Source organism: Saimiri boliviensis, chromosome 7 (genome assembly GCF_048565385.1).
Source record: "Saimiri boliviensis isolate mSaiBol1 chromosome 7, mSaiBol1.pri, whole genome shotgun sequence".
Taxonomy (NCBI): Eukaryota; Metazoa; Chordata; class Mammalia; order Primates; family Cebidae; genus Saimiri; species Saimiri boliviensis.
In genome coordinates this window covers 79,663,430-79,688,505 of record NC_133455.1, presented here as the reverse complement: position 1 = coordinate 79,688,505, position 25,076 = coordinate 79,663,430, and the positions used below count along the sequence as shown (strand labels likewise).

Genomic DNA, 25,076 nt, shown 5'->3' with positions numbered 1-25,076 from the left:
TAAACCCATCCAATTACATTAGACCCTCTCGGGGTGAAACCCAGCACCAGAAAGTTCTGTTATCACCATCATGGACTCCATTCTGAGAAACAAGAGTGAGCTGCAAATATGATTCAGATAAAATATGAAGTCTAATTTTCAAGACAGAGAGTAGTCCTCACACTTGGAGGATAGGAAACTTGCCAGTCTTCTTTTCTTTTTTTTTAATAAAAACAAAAATTCATCAGATGGTTAGGTTAAAACCAATCTCCCTCCCCACTTGGTAGTAAATATTCCATCTACTCCCTAAAAATCTTGTGCCTTGCGGAGGGGGTTAAAGAAAAATGGATAAAGGGCAGGTAAAGAATGCTGAGGGAGGCCCATATGGCAATCACTTTGCTATTACCGCTGCCTAATTATGTCCCTGTACCGCTGATATGTCCAATAGATTCCTCAACAAAATACCTTGTGGTGTCAATAACTTTCAATGCCACAATGTTGCAAACTGAACATTTCACTTATTTAAAGCAGATTAGAAGAACAAGACTGCCTTCAATAGAATATGGAGCTGCTCTTATTCCATACAGAAGGAGATTCTATGTCTCTTTGTTTAAGCACAAAATACCTACAAGTTCAAGTCTCTCAATTGTGGATGTCGAATTAACTATTTTTGCCTCCTCCTCAACACATGTTCATTTCCTTCCTTAGAGCCAGCATTAATTTGGTTAGAGCAGAACGAACGGAACTAATTAGAAAATCCTTGGAAATGAGGATGTCTATACATTAGGAGAAGCAGGAAAGGAATTACCTTATCTCATATAGCCAACCTACCACTGAACTTTCACTTCCCACATCCTCTCTTCAACCAGCATTCTCACACCCACCTAAGAAAAGCCATTTCTGAGGTCTTCCTTGAATGTGTTTGGATCACTGCCATTAGAGGCATTCTGATTGAAGTGGGTACACAGAACTGTAAGGTGAGGGAGCTTATCAAAACATCAGGTTATACAAAGCCACATAATGAAATCTTCATATGCCCCAAGAACAACACAGTCTTCACTTTTCTGAGCCAATTGAAGATGATTTTGTTCCTACCGATGATTTTGTTTAATAGTGGTGAAGCCAATAACTGACTTAATTAATTAATTAATTATGAGACAGGGCCTTGTTCTCTTGCCCAGGCTGGAATACAATGGCATGATCATAGCTCACTGAAGCCTTGACCTACTGAGCTCCAGTAATCCTCCTGGCTTAGCCCCCTGAGTAGCTGGAAATGCAGGCATATGCCATCATGCCCTGCTAAGTTTTAAAATATTTTCTGTAGAGATGAGGTCTCGTTACGTTGTCCAGAGTGGTCTTGAACTCCTGGCCCCCAGTGATCTTCTCACCTCGGCCTTCTCGAAGTGTTGGGATTACAGACGTGAGATATCACACCAGCCCTGACATTCCACTAGACTTGCTAAACACCTGAACATAGGCATCCTCAAACTTCATATAGACTTCATCATGCTTGTCTGTCCTTCTTGTGACCAGTCACTTGGCCTTAGTTGCTATATCTAGCACCACCAGGAGTCCTAAAAGTGTTTGCATTGCAGAGGGAGCAGCGTATTATGTTTTCAGAGAGGATGAACTCACCTGAGAGCAGCTTGTTTCCACCCTGTGCATCCCATAGGAAAAGTCATCTGTGAATGTGATTGCCTCAGAACTGATCACATCGTGGAATGAAGGCCAACCTGGAGAACAGCAGGCACAGGAATCAAAGCAGAGAGGAGAGATATATAGCCTTGGGTTAGAATGTATTTTAAAGAAATACTAAGCAAATAATTAAAATTCTTAGTGTTTGTTTAACTTTTCAATCTGAAAAAGAAAGGTAAAAAGCTGAAGGAGAATATATTTTATGAGAGTACAATTATTTTTTAATCCTTCCTCACATTCAGATTACAGTTCCATTGGGGTTTGGGGCTTCATGAGACATTCTTAGACCATCCAATAGTTTTCTAGAGCATCCTTGAACTTAGACGGCTCTCTCTCACCACTCTTTCTTTTGTCGTCAGAGTCACTGGGCATGGCCCTGAAGCACTATCTTCCATTATGATGTTTTCTAAAACACAATCAATTGGTCTGGCTGTTAACTTCTCAACCATTCCATGCCTCCTTAGAAAGCAAGCTTTTTCAGTACTTAGTCTGGACAGTTAAAATATTTTTTTAAAAAAAAATGACTATCCTGTCGTCACCATCTTCATCTAATTTCCTGGAACAAGGGCTATCCGGAAATCATAGCATCTATCTATTTTCATGGGCAAGAAGCTTGCTCACTTCATAGGAAAGACTCATAGAGCATCACTCCTCAGACATCTCTAGGTAGCACCTTGTCTCACAGAGCATCTTTTTCCAATTTTTATTGATTCTAGTGATTTTAAAACTATACGCACACTTTAAGAAACTTGATGGTAAGTGGATCATAAGATTGTACAAATGTTTTGAGTGTATGGTCAGGTTTTATGTTCAGTATTATGGGCATGTTTTTATGTTCCCCCAAAATATGTCTGGAGTTACTGAGCTGAAGCCTGAACCCCAAAAATGATAAAAGAGGGGTGATGTTGCTGAATTGCTGGTGCAATTTTTTTTCTTTTTCACAAGCCAAATTTACTTCTGCAGAAAGGAAGAAGCCTTTAAGAACTTAGTACTTTGTGTTAATACACTTATTGAAAAAAAAAAAACAGAATGCAAACTTCAACAATATGATTTTCAGTTTCAAACAAAACATATTCGGCCAAATCCCCCAAGCTCCTTTGTCCCCCACAATGCAAGAGTATAGTATTCATAATCAGTGCTAGATTTAACACCAAGAGTTTTAACACTTTCCAATTCCTTGATTTGAGCTCAAAATTGCGACAAAGCACCAGGAAAACCTGAACCTTCCAGACTATAACATTTCACAAAAATACTTAAGCTGAGACATACTAGCATTCTGAAGAAAATGTATTTCTTCCCATTTTCTAAATTCTAAAGAGAATTTGAATATATTCTAGGCTGTAATATTTGGTTTACAATGGTTACTTGACACATTTAGGGGTACTTCTTTGTTAATGACAGAAGTGCCAATTGCTAGTGAAAATAGGTTTAATGGTGATATTTGAGGACATTGAAAAATAAAGTCATTTATCTATGAAAAGAAAGAAAACATTCCATATTTTCCTTTTTAACCCTCAAGGGCATAACTCATTTAATTGCAATTTAAGGCAACTAATATTATGGGAGGGATACATTTGATTCAACAGTAAACAGGTTTAGGAGTTTCATTGTTGTGTTAAATTTACCATAAAGCTACCTTATCCCAGCACCACATAGTCCTATTCCTAGAATTCAAAATAGGTATAGAGAAATATATATACATATATATTTTTCTTTATGCTACATTGCATCTTATATTTATTTATCTTATTCTAGGCATCACCCTGGATTTAAATTTATTTTCATGCTTTCCTCCCTTACTAAGTAGTGAGCACCTTGAAGGCAGTTTAAACTCATTGACTTGAGTATTCTCATTGCCTAACACAGTGTCCAGTACAAAGGCACAACTCAAATGTTTCTTAAACTTATTTCCAGTTAGCTGTAAATAAGCAAATGAGATAAATAATCACAGCACATCAGAGAGTTCTGCAAGAAAGAAAAAGAATAAAATCATACTCCTTACAGACTAACTCAGGAAATATTAGTGTTAGTTTCTCACTGCAGTATCTAACTTGGCTCAATCACTGTAATTAAGCATCTTTATGTAGGGGAGAGATATACTCTTGTGCATTTAGGAGAGGAGAAACATGAAGTTCATCTAGTTCACTCATTTTACAGGGTTTTGGGGTTGGGAGGGAGCAGAAGGTTAAGTTACCTGCCAAGGTTACACAGGCAGCAAGTAGCAGAGTGTAAACTAGGATATGAATATTCTGACTTTAGGACTCTTTCCTTACATTCCACTTTCTTCCTCAATTTTTTGTTCCTGAATTAGATATGGACAGAATTTTCCAGAAAGCTATGTTCAAGAATAGAGCAGGATGAGAGGGTGAAACAGAGTGGAGGTCTCAAAAGATTTCAGTGTTTCTGGGAAACTGTTGATGCTTGAATTGTTTGTCGTTTACCATGGCAGTATTTAAACATTAGAAGAGACACTCAAAAAATAAAAATAAAGAGACATTTCAAAGCTCCCCAGAACTCACATGTCCCTTTGCCCTTTAGAAGAAATGGCAGATTTTAAAATGGAATATTCAGTATGTCAACCCAAATCTTGATTAGTGGAGATGGACAGGAGAAACCATGCTGGAGACTGTGCTCCCTGTGATGGAACACATTTCAAAAGAGAATCATGGCCAACTGGGCCAATAGAGTTAACAAAGGAGAATGCTGAGTTGCTTTGCTAAGCTTTCTCAGAAAAAGTGACATTCTATAGAAAGAGGACATCAGAAAGGTAAGTACTTAATGACAATCAAACCAAGAAGGACTTTGCCCCAATAATAAACTGTATTATGGCAGAGAAGCCACAGTGATGACAGCACTTTGAAAGCAGAATTCCCTCATCATGTGAAACTATTTAAAGAAGGAACTCTTCACTGCTGTAAAAATCCTCAAAGGAAACCTTGCCCCCACTCCTAATAATAATGAAAGTGCTTCAAAGGGTGATAGGCAAAGACTGAAGCAATCTGCATCTTGTTGAGAAAATTATCTTGAGCAAAAGGGTGGGGGAAGAGGAGTGTGTTTATGTCAGTTTTGACATTAAAGAAAGATCATCCATCCTCCTTTCTCTAGGATTTTTCTTTTGGTCTTCTAACAAAACATTATTTGTTTTGGATGCATTCCATGCACTTTTTAAAAGAAAAGTCATGTGAAAACCTGTATAAACAGGGTCGGTTCACCCCGCCCCCAACATATCCTTTTGTTTCTATTTGATGAGATTGGATTAAGCCTATTGTCATTTCATTTCAAAAAATATAAACTGTACTTTTTAGATACTAGCCTATTATTACCAAGGATGATTTATTTTCAATAAGTAGGTTCACCCCTCAAAGAGTTCCCATCTCTAGATAGCAAATAAATATATGTACAACTGAAGCAGGCAAGTTGAAATATGGCAGTTCTGCTTAAATTTTATTCACCCGTCAGGTCACATTCATCTGCAGATATAATGTCATACTTCTCATATCATATCAAGCAACTCCAGGATATGCTCATTTTCATCTCAAATATAAGAGCAAGTGATCCAGATGGGTAGTTGTAGCTCCTTTGGTGCTTCCCATATCATCTACACTAGAATGGATTTTTTTTTTTTTAGATTGCAGTATAAATAATTATTCCCCCTCCAACCCATAATGTAACTTAATAAATCTGTTCCAAGTCTACTTGAACCCGTAATTGAATAATGGCATAGCTCTCCACAAGTAGTATTCTGTTGACAAATTCTAAACGGTTCATGCCAACTGCCTCAAAAGAAAAACTTTCCAAGCTCTCTATCCCAATCAATTCCACCTTTAAAAAAAAATCTATGAAACAAGTTGCTAAAGTTAGCAACAAAGTGTAACCAAGCTGAAGTCAATTCTATCTGAACCACATCTAAAAAATGTGGACCTCATTGTCCTATTCTTAATTTAACAAGAATTGCTATACAGCTTTCACTTCCCCTAATCCTTCCCCACACTAAAATAAAACTTAGAAGCCTTGGTAGTCAGCTACATGACCCATCAGTAGAACCTAGCAGAAACTACTCATGAATGAGAACTTATTGAATTGAAAGGTAATCACACATGTTTTATTTTCAAATGTAAAGTAAGTTTGAACACAATGAATCCCACTGGGTTTGGGTGATGGTTTAATAACAATGACACATATTTTAGCAGTTTTGGTGAGACAAGTGGGAGGAACAAGTCCTTATTTTTGTATTAGTCCTCAGCTCTCTAATTCCTGGGTCATATTTCAAAATTTGTAGTATTTCGATTATTTGTAGCTGGAATCTGTTAACCTCACTGGCTACAATTTACCTTACTACCTAACTCAAGATAAATAATCCAACTCCTTATGAAGCTTAGAGCCCTGACTCTTGCCAAATTATTTAATATTGCCTTGATCTGATGCTTCAAGTATAACTTCTATCTCATTTAAAAACATAATTCTTTGTTCCCCTTCAAAGACCCATTTGGTTGCAATATAGTCTTCCAAAAACTTAAGTAGTAATCAACCAAATATGTTCATGTGGTAGAAAATCAAACAAAATAGCTCATAATGAGACATTCCGTGTCAATTCCCCCATACCCACAAGCAATCACAATCAATAAATTTTCTGTTTAATTCTTTAAAAATATGCTTATGCTGCTATCTCTTATTTCATTTTTAACCTGTGCTGTCCAATACAGTAGCTACCAGTCATGTCACTGTTTAAATTTGAATTAACTAAAATTAAATTAAATTATAGTTCCTCAGTCACACTAGCCACATTTCAAGTGAGACGGCAAAGGTGTACATATAGAACATTTCCACCAAGATTTCCAGAGACATAGAACATTTTCATCATAGAACAGTGCTGTTTTAGACATTATGAGTTGATTTCTTCTTATGAAAGATTAATATTTAGTATTAATACCTACATAATCTCTCCTCCCTTCCCCTTTCCAATTTTTTCATACTTAAGTTATTTTTAATTTCTTTAAAACTTCATTGGGTAATGCCTGCCTCTTGAACAAAATATAAGTAAAAATTAAAACAGAGTCTGTTTCATTTACCACTGTACTGGCAACAAACTAAAAGAGTGTCTGCTACATAGAAGTTGTTCCAAAAAAATTATCTCATAAATGAACAATCAAATGTATGAATATCTGTAGCTAAAGAGAATACCATTCAGCTACCTATGCTGTTAGACGGCCTTAGAAACCTCATTTTCCCTCCACCTATCCTTTCCCCCATTCCAATGACCAACCATAATTAAGTCTTTGGTGCTTTTCTATAGATTCTAAGAATTGAAAACTAATAAACACTATTCATATTGTTCTGCCAAATCGTTACTGCAACAGGTAATCCTAGGAGACCAAAAATCAAATTGATTTTCCATCTTTTACATAGCAACATTTGTTAAAAGGCATGCCACACTTCTTTTTCTGTCTGGATTTTGACTTTGTTGCACAACTGTACAAACTTCTTCTGTATTCAAAATTTTATTTTTTGAGTTTTTAATTACAAACATTTCAAGCATATGCAAAGGTATACAAATAACAGACTAGGTATCCATGATTTAACAGATGTTCACTGCCTAGGTTTCACAGGTATTACCTTGTTTTCTGTATTGTCTTCAGGTTTCTTTCTCCCCCTAACAGTTACGGTGGATCTGCTGCAAACCTGGTTCCCTACTCTTATGCCTCCTGGTACTCCAAAGACAATTGCTTACCTCCCATTCCCACACTTGTTTTGATTCATCTTCTAAATCTGTCTATATTCAGAAGGAATATATACTGTTTTAAATGTTTAGAATTTTATATAAATGGCATTCCATCATAGGTATTTTTTGGCAACTTATTTTTTCACATTATTTTTGGTCTCTGGCTTTCTTGGTAACAGCATCATCTTACTTTATAAAAGAAATACCTTTTCAAATATTTCTGAGAATATTAATTAGAGAGTTGTTTCATTTTAGTTTTTTTATGATTCTCTAAAATATCTCTGCTTCTTCTGGGGCAACTGCTGTTTTTATGCTGGTTTTTAAGTTTCAAGTTCTTGGTTTCCTTCATACATCTTTGATGATCTTTGATCAACAGTTCCTATTTAAACATGGAGGCCAAGGTCAGTTATCCTACACATCTGATGGAGGCTTTATCTGCTATTAGATGTGGTATGGGTTTGTATCCTTAGAAGGCCTTCCCTCTGAATATAAAAGCTGCCTGGGAACTCCAGGACTGTTGTCATCAGTTGCTGATGGACAAAGTTTCATCCTGGAGTTCCCTGAATACCTCAGTGGGAAATGGTTTACTCTGGAATATCAGTACCTCAATAGCAGCCCCAATTATGCCAGACAGGCTGTTTAATAACTTAAGAGAGCAGTCTTCCAGGCTTCTTTTCTTGTGGGTAACTGATGATCTGTCATTCTAAATATGAAGATGAGGAAAATGTGAAACTGGTCTAGTTGTTCTTTACACTTTCAGTTAAGCACCTTGTTGTCAGGCCCCCATTTTGCTCTTGCCAATTCTGAGTTTTCTGAGCCTTTTTGTAATCTGTTTGGCATCTGCAAAAACTCTTGTACATAATTTGGGCTGCAGGTTTCTTTAATTGGTCATACCCATTAAATGCATTTCCACCCATTTTTTTTCTCTGGAAAAATTTTAAGCTTCCTTTTCTGTTCAAGGCTCCCTACCCGACTCCAATTCTCTTTGCAATGGATTTTTTTCTTCTTTTACTCCTCCTCTTCTTTTTTTACTCTCATTTAAAGAGGTCTCTTGAGAGAGGGGAAACAAACATGTATGCTCAGTTTATCATCTTGAATAAGAAGACAAGAATTCTTTTTAATAAATTGCAGACTTTAGTCTCTTGATCTAAAATTTCATTTGAAAAAGCAACAGATTTGAGGCATCATAATTTTTCTACTAACTACAATTACATTTTAAAAATCTTAATAATAAAAATAGCAAAATCTGTGTAAGTTTTAGCAGCTTAAACTGGCTCAGATTAACTCTGTAGCTAAAAACTCATTATGGGTTAGCTGTATAGGATCAATATGAACTTTTATGACATCTGCAATGGCATCTGAGTTAGAAATGGCGGGTTAGAATGGTCTCTTCATTGTCTAGTTCAGTGGAAAGGAACTTCTTAGACCAGCTTTCAAGTTTATATTTGCTTGGTATTTGAGAATTTATTGTGTTTCTGCCCTCCTGCCATTGCAAATATAAGGACATGTTGCCCTATATGCGGATGACATGATTTCATTACTTCAAGCAAACAACAGTCGCAAGAAGCAAACTAGTTCAGTCCAGACAAAGAGTGTAATAGTAAATGTGACAAAAAGAAAATCACTGGTTTTGGCAAACTTTCTCCCATGCTTCATTCAGCTTAAGAGGTAGTACCTGAAATAAAAATGATAGTTGAAAATATTTATCTTGGCTGGGCACAGGGGCTCACACCTGTAATCCCAGCACTTGGGAAGGCTGAGGCGGGTGGATCACCTGTAGAAAGGAGTTCGAGACCAGCCTGGCCAAAATGGTGAAAATACAAAAATTTGAATGGAGGCACATCTCTATAGTCCCAGCTACTTGGGAGGCTAAGGTGGGAGAATTGCTTGAATATGGGAGGTAGGTTGCGGTGAGCCAAGATTATGTCACTGCACTGCAGCCTGGGAAACAGAGTGAGACACTGTCTCAAAAAAAAAAAAAAAAAAAAAAAAAAAAAATATATATATATATATATATATATATATGTGTGTGTGTGTATATATATGTATATACATATATATGTACATATATTTATTATTATATATAATTTATTATATATGTAGTATATAGGGAATTTAGAATATGCATAAAATTAGCATAAACCTATAGACTCTAAAATTCATGCAGATAAAAATGTAAATAAAATTTAAAATTTAAACACAACATACTTTTCAAAAATTAACTTTATTTTGGCTACCAGTTGCCTTGCTTGCTCATTTAGCTGTCCAGGAACCCAGTAGTTGTAAATGGTGGTGGCAGTAACTGCCAGGAGCATTCTGGATAAAATGATGATTGGGGTCCACCTGAAGGCTTTTAAGCAGCCTAGTAAAATGATCAAATTTGTATTTTAGAAAAATGGTTCTGAAAGCAGGCTGGAGGGATTCGGGATAAGAGGGAACATGAAACTACCTATATCAGATGAAAACCTGTATTCTGGAACAGAAATAATAAAACTCTAATGGGACTGGAAAGCAGGGAAGTTTATAGTGCAATGAACAGAGCAGAATTCACTGATTTTGGTGACTGTGGTACATGTAGGACAGTGAAGACGAGCAGGATCACATTATTACTAGGTTTCCAGCTTATGCGACTAACTGAATCATGCTAGATATAAATTTTTACAGAGAAAATAACAAAATTAGTATCTAGTGGATGTAGGAGACAAAGGAATATGTGGGATCAGAAATGAGACCCAAGCTCAAGATGCAGATTAGAAAGTCATCTGAACATAAAAGACAGTAAGGTCCTGGGTAAGGATATGATGGAGGGGTAAATATGGAGGGAGAAGAGAACCAGCCAGATATATAAATGTTGAGCAAAGAATGAAAGTCAGTGGGGAGGAAAAGAAAAGAGAGCACTTCAAGAAATAGGAAGAGACAAGGGAATCAGGACAGAGTCTGAAAAAAAGAGAAAATTGCTTAAGGATGGAGCACAGACAGCAGTTACATAATTTACAGAAAGGACAAGTTAAGTAAGGGCTGAGAGGACATTGCGGGTTTCAACAATTATTAGATTGGAAAGCACAGTAAAGAAGAGACGGGGAACAGAGACTGCTCTTTAACAGTCTGCAGGGAAGGAAGGTAAAATAGGTTGATGGCTACAGGAAGAACACAATGAGGTTTATTTTAAGATATTTGGAATCAAGGTCCCCATCACTCATCCCATCTTTCTGTTTTCTGAAGTGTTTAAAATGTCACAATATTCTTTTCCTAATGAAATTTCTGCAATAAAATTAGTTATATAAAAATATTTAGGCATGTTTTAAAAAACTTAAGCACTACTCAAATGCTCCTAGTGATACTGAACAGAAGCCATATTTGAAGAAAGACTACAAGAATCTTTTTTATTTTTATTTTATTTTTAATTTGTTTACTGTTGTGCCCAATATCTTGTAGTCTACCAAACTGAGAGTCATGGCTGTAATGCTTTAAATGACCATTGTAATCTGTTTTGCTTTCTGACACAAAGTAGATGCTCAGCAAAATGGCTGGAGAAATTAAACCAGAGCTTTAATCCTAGGTCAGATTCCCATGTCAACCATATTTGTCGCATCCAGTAGTAGTTTTTTAAAGCAATGTATCATGGTTTGCAATTATTTATTTATATGGGGGATTTCTGATTAATGTTTGCTTCTCTCACTAAGTACTGTGAGCCCATGATTACTTTATTAACTACTACAATGTCAACACCAAGCTCATGGAAATACTTCTTAAATGAATTATAAAGAAAATATCACATATTTCATTATTTACATTATATTTATAAGATTTGACTTAATTAAAAGATAATAATTTCCCACTTAGAATAGTCAAAATTATAGAGACAGAAAGTAGAATGATAGTTGCCAGCGAATGGTGGGAAGATGGAAAGGAGCATTACTATTTGTGGATCCAGAGTTTCCATTTTACAGAATGAAAACAGTTATGAAGTTGGATGATGGTTATGGTTGCACAACAATATGAATGTGTTTCATACCACTGAACTATACACTTAAAAATAGCTGTTATGCTAATTTTCTTATGCATATTTCACCACAATAAAAAATTAGAGAAAAGAAATGATGATAACTGTCTATAAGCCAGGATAGAGAACCCTCCCCAGTAGCTGAATCAGTGAGTTCCTTGATCTTGGACTTCCTAGCCTCCAGAACTCCGAGAAATAAATTTATTTTGTTTAAGCACACACACAAAAAGATAATCACTTAGCCTGAATATGACTATCACTAGGTCAACTGAAAAAAAAATTTAAATAGGTAAAGAATTTCTACTGTTTTACTTTAGACATTTTTTAACAAACATCAAATTTATCATGTTTACATTTCCTGCCTATCAAAAATAGTGCATTTCTTCAAAAATTGATTAATAATTTCAGATGTACAAACAGTGTAGCCTTATCACCCATAATCATTTCAGGCATTTGAATCTATTTAAGGGCAATATGACTAGGACTGTCAAGAACACTGAGGTGTCCTTTGGGCAGTGTGAACATCTGGTATCTATTCTCTTCAGAGATTAATAATGTAGCTGTACCGCAGCAAGCTTTACTAATTCCTTTGAGCCCTGCACAACATTTTTAAATGGTTCCAAACACACAGGATCTCTAATTGGTATGGATTTCATCCACAGTTTTCTTGCAATCTCCAAATGTCTCAGCAAATCCTAAGCAGGAATTGACAGGGGCCAGCTTCCCTATTTCCCTTTGTGAAGGCAGCTATTAATAATATTTTTCCAGGTTCAATAAAATTACTGAACTCAAACCATTTCAACCAAAAAACTGGAGAGGGAGACTTTATTTTCCCTGGCCTGAACACTGTCTCTTGCTACTTTAAATCACAGTTAATGTTTTTAAAAATATATCTTACATAGAAGTCAGTTGTAGACCTTTAGCATCAAAGGACCTGAGCCACATCACATGGAACAGTCTGACCTTTAGCCATAATTTCTAAGTGCCATTAAAAAATGTCTCTCAAAATGGTTTTAAATTTAGTGTTGACCTAGTAACCTTGATCCAAAAACATTCAACTTTAGATGATTATTTTATTTTGCTTCCAAAAGCTCTTCAGTCCAGTGAGACATCCATTAAGAAGCCTCACAAGGAGTTTGAAGTTTGCTTAGAATTTATTAGCTACATCAGACAGGAAGATGGTGATGTGGGTTGCTTGCTGAGCAAAGATTATTTACTATGCTTAACTGACCTTAAAAATACCAAGTGAGATATAGGATGGGGAAATTCAAAGAAATATAGATTCTACTCTCAGAAACATGCAATTCAGACTAAAAATGAAATAATGTACCATTCAACTGCAGTCCTGAATTAGGGCTATTCACCTCAAAGCATTATTTGGGACTCTAATACAAACTATTACTCACATTTATTGGTTGGATACTTATCAAAAATTTCAGAGTAATTCCTCTCATAAATATATATACCTGATGAAAATGTAAGATTACTTCTAAGGGGCAGTTAAGTCTCAACATTCTTTCACTTATCTAAATTTTCTCCTGACAGTTTTCTCTAACTGAAACCTCTCCAACTTCTGAATGGGGTTTAGATATTTATTCTATTACATATATTTTAAGTACTACAGTCTGAAATAAAATATTTCCTTGTTTTTATAAATCTTCTCTGATTATTCAGGAGTCTACATCACCTTTTGTGATATGTCGAAACTTAGTCCACCTACTAAAATTTAAATTCTGAAAACCATTCTTGAAAAGATAGTTTGAAAAAGAACATATTGCTCAGAAAAGGTATTAAGAACATATATTTTAGGGCAAAATAATTACTTAGAATTGTTTACATGACAAATGATGTTTTGCCTTTGTGGCAGGCAGACACATGGCAAAATTGAAGCAATTTATCAAATACTATACATTACCTAATATATTACATTTTTAAAATAGATTACTTCAAAAAGGCATGAAGAAATCTATATCGAATGAAAGCATACCTATTACTACCCCTTCCTTTTAAGATCCTTTAGGGAAATCTTTGCCAACCCCCAATGCTCTACTTTCTCACGTATGTATCACTTTCTAATATACCATAACTGTTTATTATGCTTTTTGTCTCCTGGCTTTATTTTCCCTGCTAGAATGTAAGCTCCAGGAAGAGAAAGACAATTGTTTTTTTCCCAATGTATTCCAAACTCCTCAAATATATTTTGGTTGAATGAATTTTCTATATGCACTCCTGTTATCCTGGAAATCTGGAATTTAAAGGCAACACTAGCTTTGGTTTTAAAATACACAGATACAAGTCTTTATAACAGAAGTAGTTATAGAGTCTCCAGGTAACTTGTTAATATTTATTGAAAATTTTGGCACCTGATGACAGTCTTCTCTAAGTCCCAAACAACTGCCTCCATTCTAGGAAACTTCAATGAAAGTAACTCACTTATCACTCCTAATATTGACAGCTCTAGGAGTACTTCAGAGAACTAAAACTAAGTCCATGGCTCATGCCTGTAATCCCGGCACTTTGGGAAGCCAAGGCAGGTGGATCACCTGAGGTCGGGAGTTTGAGACCAACCCGACCAACATGGAGAAACCCCGTCTCCACTAAAAATACAAAATAAGCCGGGAGTGGTGGTGCACACCTGTAATCCCAGCTACTCGAGAGGCTGAGGCAGGGAAGTTGCTTCAAGTTGGGAGGTGGAGGTTAAGATGAGCTAAGATCCCGCCATTGCACTCCAGCTTGGGCAACAAGAGTGAAACTCCGTCACAAACAAATGAACAAAGTCCATAGAGCCAGGGCTCTGCATCAAGACCCATAGGTACGAGGGGCCCTTGTAATCTGATGGCTTCAATGGCTTTGAAACTGACCACTGACAAGCTTAAAATGCATTAAAAGTAGATGTCATCACATGAAGAGTGTTGAATCTCAGATGGATACATTTGACAAAGACACTATGGTACTGCACTCATATTTTAATGTGTCCACTGGACCTCTGTGACCAAAAAAAAAAAAAAAAGAACAAAATTCAATAAAGGTCCAAGCATATGCATAATATAATCCATGACCTACAGGTTAACATATTATTTTGTCAGCTGGGCAGTAATACTTAAGTCTTACTCCACTAAATGGTAACTAATTAATAGGCAAAAGATATGGCCCCTTAGTACTGAGTAGGCACTAAATAGATAACTTGTTAAATAAGTGAGCTAACATGAGGCTGAAGAAACAAAAATTGTGAAAATGATATTACAATCAATCAATGTATATATTTCAGGATTTTTTTTTTCTTTTTTTTGAGACAAAGTCTCGCTCTCGTCGCCCAGGCTGGAGTGCAATGGTGCAATCTCAGCTCAGTGCAACCTTCCAGGTTCAAGAGATTCTCCTGCCTCAGCCTCCTGAATAGCTGGGATTACAGGCGCTTGCCACCACACCCAGCTAATCTTTTTATTTTTAGTAGAGACAGGGTTTCACTATGTTGGCCAGGCTGCTCTCAAACTCCTGACCTCAGGTGATCCACTCACCTCAGCCTCCCAAAGTGCTGGTATTACAAGCGAGAGCTATCACGCCTGGCCTACTTTAGATATTTTTAATAAACACCACCTCTCAGGTATTTATTATTTCTTATGTCACTACACCAGAGTAATCCATAGGTTACTATTTCTTGGTAGTATACTGTGGGCACCTATGAAATCTCTCTGATCCTACCTTGTTTGGGTGGCATGAAAGTTTGGAAGCTTTAGTCAGCATTCACAAACATAAAGTGCTACAGAAGTATTATAGCATTACATAGTCTTTTGATATTTGGCTCCCTTTTAGTATTTAAAAAATTACAAAAGTCTTAGGAAGGTATTATTAAATATTTATTTTTATGCATTACTTATAATGGCTGTTTCACATAATTTTTACCTTCCAATTAATCTCAACTTTTTGCTCAGCCCCTGATGTTTCCCTTGGTTTCTGGCCTCTAAGATAGCTTAATGTTATTGCTTTCTTAATGTATTTTTGCTCTTTAAGAATGTTACATGCACATTTATTAACCACATATAAATGCATAATTGTGAATATATCATACACATCTTAAGTATAAACTTTTTTCCCTTTTTTCTTGGTCCCTTTCCCCATCTTAGAGAAAACCTATGTTAACAACCTAATGAGGGTTCTACCACATTTTTGTTCATGTCTGTATAGCCATACAAAAATAAATAGATATCTACATACAGATAAATGTGAATGTTCTAGTAGCTGCGTAATATTCCACTGTGCAACCATCTCCTGAATGACTGTTTCCAACTGTTTTTCCTCTATGAAACATAGGGCAATGACATCCTTGCATACACGCTCTTACATATGGTGGAATTTTCTATCAATATGGGATAAATTCTTAGATCAAAGGGCAAATGCTAGGCCACAGAGTATTTTGCATTTAATAGATATTTCTAGATAGCTTTCCAAAACTAATACAGTTGAATTCTCTTTTCTCCATACCCTCAGCAACTATAGGTGTTGTAGCTTTGATAAATTTCCAGTAAATTATTGCCAGTAGCTCATTTAAGAAAAATTTGTATTTCGTTGACTACATGTAAGGTAGACAGCTCTTAATGTTGGCTATTTGAATTTGCTTTTATAGAACTTGCATCTTCATAGTCTTTGTTCATTTTCTACTGGGTTAGTTGTTTTCTTCTTAATTGGTAACAGTTCTTTGTACATTATAGATATTAATTACTGACATCTGCATTATAATTATTCATCTATATCTATTGTTTCTGTATTTGACATTGCTTATGATTATTTTATTCAGGTATACTTGTCCCTTTCTTTTGCAGTTTCTGGGCTACCAGCCTTGGTTAAAAAAATTTCCTACCCATGAGCTGTGCCCACAGTATCCTTTATTTTCCTATAGGATATTTGTTTTGTTTTGCATTCAGATCTTAACCTGGAATTTGGCTAAGTATATAGTATAATATTACAATTTTACTTTCTTCCAAACAGACTACCAATTGGGCTACCAACAAATTTTAAACTCTTCATTTTTGACTGAGTTGAAATACCATGTTTATAAACTGTCATTTACACTGTTTTCTACGAGTCTGCTCTACTAATCTATTTTATTTCCTATGCCAATTTATTATGGTGGCTTCATAGACTGGTCTTATATCAGGAAAGGCAAGTATCTCCTACTGTATTTCTTTTTCATAGATATTTCTGCTCTAGGTTTTTTTCTTTAATCAGGTTTATTATAAGTTAATCTATTTTTTAATCTTTCAAAGAAGCAACTTTGGATTCATTTATTCTTTCTACTATTGTTTGATGTTTTCTCTTTCATTAGTTTTAGCTTTTATGTTTATTCTGATCTTCCTGGCATTTTTATTGTTTTTTAATAAAGTTCCTTTATTTTTAATCTTTTTTCTATAACAATAAAGGTATTCAAGATTAAAAAATTTCCTTTAAGTTTAATGTTCATTGTATCCATAGAGTTAGATGTTTATTTCTAGTTTTATTGGATTATTATAAAAATATGGCCTATACAAAATCCCTACTTTCTAAAATTTAAGATTTTCTTTGTAGTCACATACATGATATATCATCTTTTAATGTTCCACGGGAATACAAAATTATATTTTTTATTTGAAAGATGTTTTTTATTTGGAAGATACTTCATCTACTAAATCAAGTTGATTGTACTATTTGGTTATCCTATATCCTTAGTTTGACTACACATATGTCTCAATCTGAGAGACAGATCAAAGTTAACCACTATAACTAAGTATTTTTAAATCAAGTTTTCTTTCATTTCTTATATTCTGATTCATATATATATGTATTGTTTGTTAATTTATTCCTATAGGTTTATGATTGTTCTATACTTTTCATGAATAGTACCTTTTTATTATCACATAATTCCCCCTTTATTTTTCTGTACTTTTTAGCTTAATTTTCACTGGGTCTAATATTAATAATGCCATTTATGCTTTCTTTTTTAATTTGCCTTGGCCTAGTTTCTTTTAACCATAAAGCTTTTGTTATACTTTGTTTCTTGTAAGTGGCAAATAACTAGAATTTAACCCAGTCTCTGACAATCTGTCTTGTAATGAGGGAATTCAGTCCATTCGTATTTGACTTAACAAGAGACATCTATTTTCCTTTCATTTTTCCTTATATTTATCCATTTTATATTGTGCTGGTCCCCTTTTTCTGTTACTCAGATGAAATTCCTATTCATTTCACTTTTGCCCATTATTGTCATTTTTCTTTTTGTGTATATGTGCTCACAAACATAGAATTATCTACCATTATTGGAAAATCAGATACCATTTCCTCCGTAAATACCCATTGTCTTCCATATCAAGATGCTATATCCTTCATTTTCTGCTTCTCTTTCCTCCCACCCAAGTAAAATAAAGCCTTTGGAAAACTCTTATTTTCCTCCTCTCTGCTTTCCTCTCCCCATCTACAGATGTTATCCTGCTATCTTTCTGTTTTCCAGGATGAGAAACTTAATGCTAACCTGATACTTCTCTTGTAAATTTGGAAGCTTATAATATTTTTTCTTTATCCTTAAATTTTGAGAGTATCATCTGGCTAGGCTTTACCTTCCTCATTAATCCTATGTAGAATTTAGTGAGCCTATTCAGTCTATAGCCTTGAGTTGTTCTACAGATCCAAAAATGTTTCTATTATTCGCATGTTAAGCCTCCTGGATCTATCTTCCAAGTCTCTGGATTTTTCTTTCGTGATTTATACCTCTTTGTGCTTTTGGTCTGTGCTTTCAAATAGTTCTTCCAGTTGATCTTCTAGGCAACAAATTTTGGTCTCAGATTCCTTCAATTCATCTACCGAATTGTTTAGGTGGGAAATTGTGATATTTTCAAATCTCCAAAACACTTTTTGGAGACTAGACATGTTCCCTTAATTGTATCAGACAGATATTTTGGCTGCAATAAATAAATAACACAAATAAAAGTGCCTTAAGCAATAAAGGAATTACTGTTTCACATAACAAGGAGTCTATGTTTAAGTGTTACCATGTTGGTCAAGTCAGTGGAATAATTACCTCATCAGGGCCAATGTCTGCCCTTCTTACAATGTCACTGATGTCCCCTCATGGTCACACAGTGGCTACAGTAATTCCAAACACCACAGGCACATAAAACAACATCCAGTGAAAAAGGGAGCACTTTAGCCAGTGTGTCTCTTCTTGTTAGTGACCAAAACTTTTAGCAAAAATCTCCCAGAAGATTTTTTCCCTCAGATACAACTGACCAGAAATGGAGCATCTGTCCAACTGAAATCAATTGACAAGGGAAATTGAATTTTATGATTGGCTTAGATCAGTTATTATTCACCTGGGGAATGTTCACTTTTACCTTGAGCAAAAGGGATGAGTATAACCAGATTATAACTGGATTAGACAACCCCTGGCATGACAGCTGACTTTTTTTTTCTTGGTTTAGTTGTCATCTGTCTCTTTTGGCATTCTGTTTCATCAGTATGTGTCTATTTGTTCCAACTGATCCTCTCTCACTGCTGGACTCCCTTAGATATGTTTTTGTTGTTGTTGTTGTTGTGTCACTTGGGTTCAAGCCTGTTTATTAATATAATCCAAAAGCTGGTAGTCCTACAGGTAGTGAAAATCCAGACACAGATGAACTTACCAGATTTTGCTGAGAGAATAAGAGGATAAGAATTTTAAAAAGCCTCCTGTATCTGAAATTCCTGTCATAAATAGTGATGCAGCTCAGATGGTTAGCTGCTTCTTAGTCTCTGGGAGCAAGAAGGCTGGCTACACTTAGAAGTGTCTATGCTGGGGGCCTGGCGCGGTTGCTCATGCCTGTAATCCCAGCACTTTGGAAGGCCGAGGCAGGTGGATCACAAGGTCAAGAGATCGAGAGCATCCTGGTCAACATGGTGAACCATCTCTACTAAAAATAAAAAAATTAGCTGGGCATGGTGGCACGTGCCTGTAATCCCAGCTACTCAGGAGGCTGAGGCAGGAGAATTGCCTGAACCCAGGAGGCGGAGGTTGCGGTGAGCCGAGATCACGCCATTGCACTCCAGCCTGGGTAACAAGAGCAAAACTCCGTCTCAAAAAAAAAAAAAAAAAAAAAAAGTGTCTATGCCGATCTCTATTCTTGGAGTCCATAAAGCTCCTTAAGTCAAACTTCTTCAAGATCTGTCACATTCAAAATCCCACCACCATGCTCTATGACGCTGCTCTCTGGTCCCTTAGTCCACGGGGCAAAAACTTTACCCAAGTTGTCCACACCAAAATTACTGTCTCTATTTAACTCAAGAGGTTCAGAAAGACTGGAGTAGAAAGCATAAGGCCACACACAAGACCAACTTCAATTAATATTATTGTTATTACTTGTGATGTTATGCTAAGTGCTTTACATTTATTGCTGTATATATTACATACCCACCCTATTTATTCCCATTTTACAGGTGAAGAAACGGATTTAGAGATTATTATGTACCTTTTGCAAGGCCACTTTATTGTGCACCATTAAGTGAAGTTGGTGTACAAATCTAAGAGTGTCTCCAAAATTCTTTCTTCTAAATTCTACACCAAACAATATCTGTGGCAGTTCAGAGAGTTGATAAGTTGAGACAGTCTATTACAGAATATAACTAGTGATGAACAGAAATAATAAAATAGAAGCTAGAAACATTTCTGAAAGCTAGAAAAATTCACATTCTACCAGATGAGTAATGATTTTTGTAAATTTTCTTCTCAATAAATAATATATAATGAAATCCTAAGTTGCTTGTTTAACGTTCAGTGAATTTTTTTAAAACTCTAGAAATGATGAAATGATGATATAACACCAAAATCAGGGTTTCTTGAATTTTTGTTGTTGTTCCAAGGACCCTTTGGAAATGTAGTGAAGCCTACAGGAAAATGCCTTTAAATGCATGAGAACAAATACATGGGATTACAAGGAAAAAATAATCTTTAAGTGGTGCTATCAAAATACTCAAAAAACAAACAAACAAATGTGTTAGTAAAAATGTGCTTCTTTATTAACACATTACATAACAAGCATTAATGGTGTATCTATTAATTATTGTAATTTGGAAGTAGTAATGAGTATAAATGTTACTTTGAGATATCTGTGATGACTGTATTGTACCAAAATATCTGTGGTTTCTTTTGTTTGTTTGTTTGTTTTCTAAGATGGAGTCTTGCTCTGTAGCCCAGGCTGGAGTGCAGTGGTGTGATCTTGCTCACTGCAACCTCCACGTCCCGGGTCCTGGTTCTAGCAATTCTCCTACCTCACCCTCCCAAGTAGCTTGGATTACAGGTACAAGCCACCATGCCCAGCTAATTTTTTTATTTTTACTTTTTAATAGAGATGGGGTTTCACCATGTTAGCCAGCCTGGTCTTGAACTCCTGACCTCGTGATCTGAACGCGTCATCCTTCCAAAGTGCTGGGATTACAGGCATGAGCCACCATGCCCAGCCCTGTGGCTTCTATTGGTGACAAAGTCATAGGTATTTCTGTGAGTTATCTATAACATATATCATAATTGAAGGAAACTGTCATTAGTTAAAATAAAATATGGATTTTTTTTCCCCATCCTAATTCATGAATCTTCTAAGTTTAATTCAAGGACCTCAGGTTAAGAACTACTTATCTAAAGCCTATGCCTAAATATTCCAGGGACACTGTATTGAAATTTCTCATTCCTTCTTGGGCTATACTATCATGACTTTTCCTAGAATATAACCATTTTTCACCTAAGTAGGATGTATTAAATGGAAAAAGCATGGAAGATACAGTTTAATTTAAATACACATACATAAAGATTCAAATCACAGCTCTGCCATTTGCTGTCTGTGAAATCCCTGACAAGTAATTTAACCTCACTGGTCTCAATTTCCTCTTATATAATTTAAAATTAAAAATATACTTTCTAGAGTTATTGGTTGTTACTGAAAAACAGACAAAATATCTTGACTATCCCTAGTAAAAGCTTAATCCAAATACATATACCAAACTTCAGGGTTCACAGACCTTGGGTTACTAATTCCAGCCTTATCTTTTATTGCTACTTTGATCAATTCCTTTCTTATGAGAAATGAATGTCAAGACCTTTACCTTTCAGAGTAGAAGAAATGTTGCCTCTAAATCTATCAACTCTTTCCTAGAAATCTTCACAGAATGTTATCAAAATCTTTCAAAGTGCTTTGTAGGAAATATAATCTGAATCTGGGTCATCAGTGTAATGTAACATTACACTGGTGTGAATCAACAGGTGTACAAATTTTTAGAAACTTGATGTACTAGTCTTTGTTCAAAATCAATATTGCTCAGGCTATAACTCTGACAAAGTATTATGTCCAAATCTGGATTTAACATCAAGAGAATATGTGGAGAAACTGGCACAGATTGAGAAAATATTCACAAATATAATAAAAGCATCAAAAATCCCTATACAAATGGCTAAATGAACTAGCAGCTAGGATTATGTAGCCTGTAAAAGAAAATACTAAAGAGTAAACTCAAAACAGTCTAGAAATATGTGAAAAACATTTAAAAATGTATATTTGATCTCAGACAAAATATGGAAAAGCAACACAAAAAGTTTTAAACAAGGCACAATGAGTCAGAAAGAGATCTTTACCGCCTCTTACACAACAAAAGAAGTGGGCTTCAAATTACAAATCAGGGACTTGACTTACATATATTTTCCTGTCTCTTAATTATGGCATCACCACTCTTCTAGTTACTGATATTCAAAGCACATCTGTGGTACTCATATATCCACTTAGTCATTAAGTGCTATGGAGCCTACCTCTAATTTCCATTCCTTCCTTTCCATTCCACAGCTACCATCAAAATTTGGAGCCTCATCATTTTCTATCTAGAAAACATCTAAAACAGATACAAGGTTCTTACTGCCTAAATCAATCCCAGCTCTACTCTGCATGAGCTATGAAACTTCTGGCAATATACTTAGGATGTGATTTACTCATCTGTTATTTCACAAAGCTGTTATGAGGACCAAGTGATATAATTATATGAATGCATTTAAAATAGCTAATCACCACACACATGTAAGGGATTTATATGATAGTAACCTCCAGACAGAAACAATCTTCAACAGCCTCCTATTTGCTATCTCACTAATGGAAGGAAAACAGAGTATTTTGAGGAGGATTTTCATGGTTACATCAATATGCCAAGCTCCTTCCTACCTTCCTCCTTCATTCATGCTCCTTCACTGGACTGGAATTTTGACATCTCCAAATCCCAACATTCACTATTATGTTGTTCAAATCCCATCTGTTCACTGAAGCTTTCCATAACTATTCTTCATTATTTCTGAATGGCTATGACATCTATCAATACCTATTATACAACCTAAAACTTACTCAATGATATTATCTGTTGTCTTATCATGTTGGACTTATCTTCCCAGCTAGATATTAAGCTGCCTGCATCCTGGGTGGACAAAGTGATCTAAAGGATATACCATAACAGAGGTAGAAGGGCAGATCCAAGCTAAATCCTACAGGAGGCAGACACCAGAATTGGGGCAGAATGATCAAAGGAGAAATGCCAATTCCAAAAGAGCTGGACAGAAATTAGGGGATAGAGTCAAGAGCTTAAAATCAGATATAGACATGGATGTGTAGGTCTATCTCCCAGGTATGGATACAAAGCAGATAGTAAAATTCTACTTGTTTAGTTTTCAAAAAAAAAAAAAAAAAAAGTGGAGAAAGGATGGACCCCACAAATGAAATAAGAATCCCTTAAGCCAAAAGATTCCATAAAAGACTGCTGCAAAAGTAATTGAGCATACTTAGAAAAGTAAGCACCTCAAACTACAAAGACTCTCCACCACTGAGGGTTTTAAAGAATATGCCAAGATCTTTGAAAATAAGGGAAGTGATCAAAAACTCCCTGTAGATCAGGTGGTCCAGAAAACCTGAACTGCCACATCTATTGAGGCACCAGAGATATACAAGTGGAGTGGGTCATCTACTGGTGGGCTGCAGGATAGGAAGCTAAAAGAGAATCCTGGAGACAAGCAGAATCCAAAGCCAAGTAGCAACTCTGGGGAAGGGAGCAGTGTAGAGACTTAAAGATTTTCCTTAGCAGAAATGAAATGAAACAAAATGAGTTTTTGAGAAGATAAATATTTTCTCAGTCCTGAAAGCTAGGAAAGCTATCAACATCATACAACAACTTTGGAGAAAGGCATCATAGTGAAGCAGGAGGGTGATGAAATTCAGAAAAGCCAGAGTGATAGTTCCCAGGTCTGTGGGCTTATTTCATTCAAGGATCATTCAAGAAGTTCTGTTTTTTAGAAGCAGTTGGATGATGTTCTATTTTAATTTAGTTTGATATATTGTTGCCATCCCTCCATTTTTAACTTTTGTGTTATTTTGCTTTCAGCGTCCTTTTTAGATAGGGTATTCGTTTAAAGAAACTTGATTCTTTAAACCTGGTATCTATCTTTTAAAGGGAAAGTTTATCCCTAATATTTATATAAAAATGGATCTACTTCATCTCAACTTTTGTCATCTTATTTTCTGATTTTATATGGCATTGTGATTTCCCTTTTCCTTAAATTGTTTCCTTAACTGAGGATACACTGCATTTTTTCTCTCGTGAGTTGGAAAATATATATTATATTTTTATTTTTAGAATTAACTTCAATATTTCAAATATAAGTTCACTTGTATTAATTATACATTATCGACAGCATCTATTGAAAACCTTGTGTGTAAGAAGAGAAAATCAGGACACATTACTTAATGTCACACCATTCTTTCCTAATTCTACTGTTTTGGTTGGTATAATCTGGAATTTTTGACTCAAGTTATTACTTGTGAAACTATCCATTTTAACCTGATGTACCTGTGCTTCCAAAATCCTGTTTGACTTTGTATTTTGTGGGAATTCTATATGTAAAACAATGACTTAAACTTAATTCTATGTTTATTGTTTTAATGCTCATAAATATGCTTATATGCTACAGTTTCTCCATAATGGAGGTCTTTATTTTCGTTCATTTCTAAGCTGCATGGAATATTTCATTTGGTAATTTTTTTCAAGAAACGTATGTAAATAATATGCTTCCTAAATCACTTACACCTAAGAATATCTCCCTATTCTTTCATAAAGGAATAAATTTGACAGGATATAGAATTTAGGCATTACAATTTTCTCTTTCTCAAAACAAAAGCCAAATTGTTTCATTGTCTTTTGATGAATAAGGCTGAAAAGATACTTGAAACATGGCTGATTTTTTGTTCCTTCAGAGATTTGTTTTTTCTGTTCACAAGCTTAAAATGTATTTTTGTGAGTTTTGCTTCTTGCAATTCAAAAATTTCACCAGAATATGTCTAGGTGCTGCTATTTTTTCACTAATTCTCATAGACACATAGTAAATGTGTCTTTAAAACTTGAAATTCCTGTCTTTCTTCATGTATGTCTTATTGTTGTTTCCTTTATTGTTCTATTTTTTTCTGTTTTCTTCTTGAAGGATACCAATTTTCCTCTTAGTCGGATCCTTGTTTTCTATAGACCACATCTATCATCCTATTGCTGAAAATTTTCCAATTATTTTCCTTTTCCTCTGCATTACAGAACAGTTTCTCAAGTGGTCCTCCACATTATTAATCATATATTTAGTAGGTTCAATTTGGTTCTTCACTGCTTCTAGTGATGTTT

General features: G+C 35.3%; 1 protein-coding gene across 3 annotated transcripts in view; it reads right to left on the bottom strand.

Annotated features, from left to right (window-relative positions):
• The window catches only part of MSRB3 (methionine sulfoxide reductase B3), a 178,485-nt gene that overhangs the window by 10,066 nt on the left and 143,343 nt on the right, over positions 1 to 25,076 (bottom strand). For all 3 annotated transcript variants that reach the window (XM_003926531.3, XM_003926530.3, XM_074402849.1), the window contains one exon: positions 1,615 to 1,712. In XM_003926531.3, the coding sequence (XP_003926580.2) occupies positions 1,615 to 1,712 (98 nt within the window). The remainder of the gene's footprint in view (positions 1 to 1,614; positions 1,713 to 25,076) is intronic.